Consider the following 6145-nt stretch of genomic DNA (forward strand, 5'->3'; position numbering starts at 1 on the left):
GGATTGATTTTTATTTCCTCTCTTCAACGGGATTTGTTGCTGTTTACTTTCCGTTGCAAATTGGATTCTTTGCCTCTTGTGTACATGGACAATTGTTCATTTCATCTTTTCCCAACTTTATTTTTTATTTCCTTTTTTTTGTCCTTTTTCACATTTCCCAGCTTTTGCAAATGGGGGGCAGAGACCATTTTTCTATTATGTACGTATAAATGATTCGTCTCTTGATTCATAAACCATAACAGCAGGCAATATTAAGAATGAGCCCATATTATAGAGTATTTATATAATTCGAAGTTATAACTGAGTCCCTTTCTAATGATAAAACCACAACAAATGGTTATGTTATAGACTGAGCCGATGTAGTGCATTACATATCTATTTTCAGTTATAACTGAGTCCTCTTTGAATTTATAACTGTTCCCTTTCCGTATTTATACACCGAAACAATGGGTTATATTGAGAATGGGCCCAAGACGAATTATCTTAAAAATCAGTGAAAATCCACAAATATGTTTGAGTGAATACTGTAATTTGTAACAAAGGAAGTTCAAATACAGCCTCTACCAACAAAGGTAGTTGTGGATTTTCAATCACTGTAAAGTCGTGTACCATAGATATGTTGAAAAAGTCCAAAATTTTAATTGTATCTTTAAACATACTAACATTCATAAACAATCCATTTTACCTATTTATTTTGTTTTCGTCATTTTTCACTTTTCTCTGTTTAAAAATAAATTTGAGTTACTATATCTATTCTGTAGTTAATTTCTAACCAACCAACTAACCGCCTGAGAGAGAAGGGAAGGACTCCAAAAATAAACAGTGATGATGACAATGAACGTTCATGTGATAAGGCAACGTTCATGAACAGAATGCGAGACGTTTTTTCGTCTCTGGAGACTCAGTCTCAGTCTCTCCCTGAGGCTGAGAACGTTTAATGAACGTTCTGCTGTTCTTCCTCGAAATGAGCTTCTTCGAGGAACGTTTTTGCCTCCTGCCTTCGGAGCAAAGGCCGTTGCTCCTGGAATTCTGAAAGCTTTGTTTCATTCCTGGAAGTTCTTTTGGATATTTAGTTTTTACAGAGGCAGTAGGGAGAAATACAGGTCGTTTATGCAGTAATTAGAGAACTGTCTTTCTTCTTATTTCATCTAGTCTTAATTACATGTTTATATTTAATTCAGGTGGAAGCATTGTTGATAAATATTCAGTTCTGTATGTTTGGCATCACGGAAGAGTACGCGGCTGCCTAATAGTCTCTCTCTCTCTCTCTCTCTCTCTCTCTCTCTCTCTCTCTCTCTCCTCTGCAAGTGAGGTAATAATCTCTTTACCAATAATAGGTTGTGAATCACCCAATGGAGGTGACAAGCAATTTCCTGCCTGTTCAGAGAAATGAAACATATTTTGGAAGCTGTCATTTCCATTCAACTCGGAAGATATGGATAAGGTACAGGGATTTTCTTGTGTACGTGTCTGTATGTGTGTGTGTGAGGGAGAGAGATTAATTATGTTTCTTGCCATGAGGAATAACATAAAGTTATATAACTGGAAATAAATTAAGATATGAATGACTTTACTTTGAAGGGATTCACAGAACGACATCAAGGATCAGTGGAGTAATGGAGTGTCATTTATTATACATGAAATGCAATTTCGGTTTTCTCCTCTATATTTGTCCCTGTGTTTTCATATTATTGGATTGAATTAACATACATAAGAAGGGTGTGTAAAAGATACGTTTATCTGTGTATATATATATATATATATATATAATAGTATATATATATATATATATATATTACTATATATGTGTGTGTGTGTGTGTGTGTGTGTGTGTGTGTACACTTGGTTAATTCAAGTATTTAACTTGAACGTTAATCATTATAAACTGCTTATGAAAATATTCATTTATCATACTCGTCATGTTTTGTATTCACATTGAGCTTTACGCAAGCTATAATTTCTTACACAGACAAGAATTCAGTTGAACGGTACGTATTCCCTACTACCTCTGTTAAATGTCTTTATATATACAGGGTGATTAAAAAAGAATGACCCTATTTCATGATCATATATTTAGTAAGTAAATGTATGAATCAGAATGAGGGAGTGGGTGTTTGAAAGATCAGATTTCCCAGTTTTCTATAAGTTAGAGCCTTTTTAAATGAAAAACTGCCTCAGCGATGGATTGGTCGGATAGGGGCCCAAGACAGTGCTCTTTGTGCTTTGCCTCCTAGATCTCCTGACCTCACAGTTTGTGATTTTTTTCTCTGGGGGTTTGTAAAAGATAAAGTCTTTGTTCCGCCATTGCCAACTGACCTGGAAAACTTAAAACATCGAATAACAACAGCGATCAATTCAATTGATCCTGATGTGCTTCAACGTGTTTGGGAAGAATTCTCATATCGTATTGATGTTCGTGCTGCAAGGGGTGGCCATATTGAGCACTTGTAACATGTGAAATAAAACTTGACTGTTAGTAGAATACTTGTATTATAAGTTTTATTTTTGGCTATTTTTCCTTCATAAAATGCTTCATCATGAAATAGGGTCATTCTTTTTGAATCACCCTGTATATTTGAGAGTTACGGGTAGATTTCGTTTATTTTGTAAGCAAAAGAATTTCCCTTCCAGCGCGTCCAAAACTTTTTGCTTGTGATTGTTTTTCCTTGAATTTTATGAAGCAATTCTTCAAAACATTGTTATTGCCGAGTTTTTTTTATTCTTTTAAATTTTGCTTATTTTTTGCTTGTCCGGTTTCTTATTCGTCTTTGTTTGATTTATGAAAATTTTTATTTAGTCTGATGTCGCGTATTTTGATATTCGTCATTTGCAAACACACATATATATGTTGGTATATCCAATTGTGTAAGTATACACAATTAATATGAAATTCACTTCTTGTATTTGAAGTATTATTGCAATTATAATTATTCGTGATGTGACATCCCTCGATAATTTTACGAGTCATATTTATTCTATAGTAATTCAAAGCATTCCAGCCTCTCTTTATAATTAGTCCCACAAAACTACCCTAAACCTCAACCATTTAAATATAGATAAAAAAACTTAATTTTTCCAGCGACAAGAATATGAAAAAAAAATGTCAATTACTTTCATTCCCATGAGGAGGATATGAATCTCATTTTCGTAGTTAATTTTCCAAAACTAAGATGAAGAAATGAAATAAAAACGAAGGCCTTTGGCGTTAATTTGAGAAATGAGTCTGTTGATGGCATCATCATATTCCCTGGATGAGGATTCTTGGTGGAGGGATTTTTTTTTCTTCTTCTTCTTCTTCTCAGATGCTTTTGATGTTTCTCTTTCCATTTTAGTTATCTACTTATTTGTTTTTTTTACTTATGACAAAAATGAGTGCATGTTTAACAGAGTGCATCTGAAAGTATAGGGCAAAATATTAAGGAATTATGGGGAGAGAGAGAGAGAGAGAGAGAGAGAGAGAGAGAGAGAGAGAGAGAGAGAGACCATCATATATTTTTCAAGTTACAGCCCAATGAGTTCATAACTGAACCAATGAAAGAATGTGTGATTAAGAACTGGAAGAAGACCTACGCCATCATCATGGAGGTTTTCGTAGACCCCACTGCTCTTCCCTTCTCGAGACCTCTTTCGTCTGTCTGACTTTCGCTGTCCTCATCTTGCATGAGAATGATGCAAAGCGGCTTCAGAATATCATGGCAATAGAAGCAAAAGGTCTGTTGTAATTTGCAGCTCCTAATTGTGATCTTTTGAAAAACTTAACATTTTCCTCTAATACGAAAATGGTTTTTTAAAGTATAAAAACTCTATACGTGTTTTGTGTAGAGCTACTTTTTATATGTGAATGACCCTTGTCGCTCGGTATTCATTTATATATGTATGTATGTATGTATACACACACACACACATATATATATAATATATATATATAATATATATATACATATATAATATATATAGATATATATATATATATATATATATATATATATATATATAAAGGTGTATATTTATTTCTTGGTGTGTATGTACACACCCAGTACCGGTTCTTTTGAAGTAGAATTTAGGGAAAGCCTCAAAAAGGCAAATACAACAACAGGTCTCTATTTAGTCAACGGCAACAGCCACACACACTTCCTTTTTATCTCCTTTGAACTTTTTTATGTCATCTAATTTTATTGTGGGAGAAAATTGGACCCTTTTGTGTGTTCCCCTCTTCTCTAGTTACCTTCTCCTTCCCCAGACGATTAAATGAATTTAATCAGAGCTGGATAAAAGAGGGTCTTTATAATTAAGTTAGTTCCCTGTATTGCATTTTTTCGTGAATGTTTTATATCATATTGTTTTTAATAATAATATTTTCGAATGCTATAATGGATGGTTTGCTCGCACGCTCACTAAAATATATTTTAAAGATAGATATTTATGACAATTTCCTATCAAAAATTCAGTTTGCTTTTTCGTCAATGTTTTGTATATTTTAACAAGTTCGAAAGAATCTCGAAAGCTGTAATGGATGGTTTGTTTGCATGCTCACTCAAATGTTTTTCAATTATATATATATCCGTTTATTAGATTATATCTTTTGTAAAAGTCAGCGCTACAGCGAATTCGATTCAAACCTCAAGTCTTGTTCCTTCTGCCAACAAATTTGCGGATGACTAATCATTCTTAGTCCTGATGGCATTGTGTCATGAACAGCCATGTTGAAAGAGGGTTTCGGAGATAACTAAATGAAATATATTAGAAGATGGAGATAACTGATAACTGAAAGGGGCCGGAATAGCTGCACATAAGGAAAGTCAGTCAGGATGTTATTAAAGCAATTTGTTCGAAAGAGATTTAATATTGTAATTCAGTATAAACTCTTAAGGTTAAATGATTCCAATTCTCGCGAAGGAGATAAAATGATCAAAAGAACAGACCTAATTCCTTCATCAAAGATCAAATGAAAAAGAAAAAAAATGCTCTCAATACGCTACATACCGCTCCTTTTAAGTCTAATTCCAATTCTCGAGCTTGATTCCATTTTCTTTCTTGAACGAGGAAAGTTATAGATGAAGAGTTACGAAGGAAATTTGGTCTTGTTTACGTTTTTATTATTTTAATTAATGGGGAAAGATGAGCGGCTTCTGTATTGTCCATTTTACCCGTAGAGAAATGATTCAGCTGAGAAGAATTATATTTCTTCCTTTCCAGTTGAAGGCACATTTGATATTGACCGGTAAAAGGAACTTTAATTTTACATTTCAACGCTTTATCATGTTTCCTTTTACCTTTGAAAGACATATTTCTTGGTCCTCCCCTTTATGTGGTTAGTGCCGCCAGTGCTCCTCACGCAGTACACTGTAGGCATTACTTAAGGTTCTTTGTAGCGTCCCTTTGGCCCATAGGAGCAACCTCTTTCATTCCTTTTACTCTACCTCCGTTCATATTCTCTTTCTTCCATCTTGTTATCTGTCCTCTCCTAACAATTGATTCATAGTGCTTCAACTGCCTAAGGTTTTTCTCCTTTTTGCTGTTAATTTCCGTTTCAGCGCTGAATGACCTCATAGGTTCCAGTGCTTGGCCATTGGCCTTAATTCTATATTCTATTCTATCATCATTTTCATCATCGTCTCTCACTCTCCGTGACAAAAATAGCCTTCGTGACATTCCGCCACTCACCTCTTTCTTCCCAGTGCTTTGCCTTCCTCAAATCTCCACTCTTTTCTAGCCTCCCTTCTTATAGCTCCCATCTCCAAGTAGCTCTGGGTCTTTTTCCTCCAACTCTCCTGAGGCCCCCAGGAGCCCCCCAGGCGACACTGTCAAGCGCCGTTCTCCCGGGGGTTGGGAGACGAACATGTCCAAGCCATCTCAGTCTCCCATCATTATCTCATCTTGTATATATGGAACTAAAGTCATTTCCTTTAAAGGGTCATTTCCAACTCTTTCCTGTCTTCTGATTCTTCATATTTTCTTTGAGGTTTTATTCTGAAATGGACGAAATCCTTAAGGTGGAATCTCATTGTCATACCAGGATTCGTGTCCGTAATGGAAGGAAATATAATGGATATATAATTAGGTTTTATGCACTTGAGTGGCGTGGTATGGCAAACTCATATTAAATAGGACTTGACAATAAGAAAATATCTATTAAATATGAAGA

The 6145-nt window shown here is 34.8% G+C and overlaps 1 protein-coding gene across 1 annotated transcript in view; it reads right to left on the minus strand.

Moving 5' to 3' along the window:
• Positions 1-5841, minus strand: part of LOC135208111 (WASH complex subunit 3-like) — a 66938-nt gene extending 61097 nt beyond the window's left edge. Inside the window, exon 1 of the mRNA XM_064240259.1 lies at positions 5715-5841. Within this exon, the coding sequence (XP_064096329.1) occupies positions 5715-5841 (127 nt within the window). The remainder of the gene's footprint in view (positions 1-5714) is intronic.
• Between the last annotated feature and the right edge of the window lie 304 nt (positions 5842-6145).

Source organism: Macrobrachium nipponense, chromosome 34 (genome assembly GCF_015104395.2).
Source record: "Macrobrachium nipponense isolate FS-2020 chromosome 34, ASM1510439v2, whole genome shotgun sequence".
Classification (NCBI taxonomy): domain Eukaryota; kingdom Metazoa; phylum Arthropoda; class Malacostraca; order Decapoda; family Palaemonidae; genus Macrobrachium; species Macrobrachium nipponense.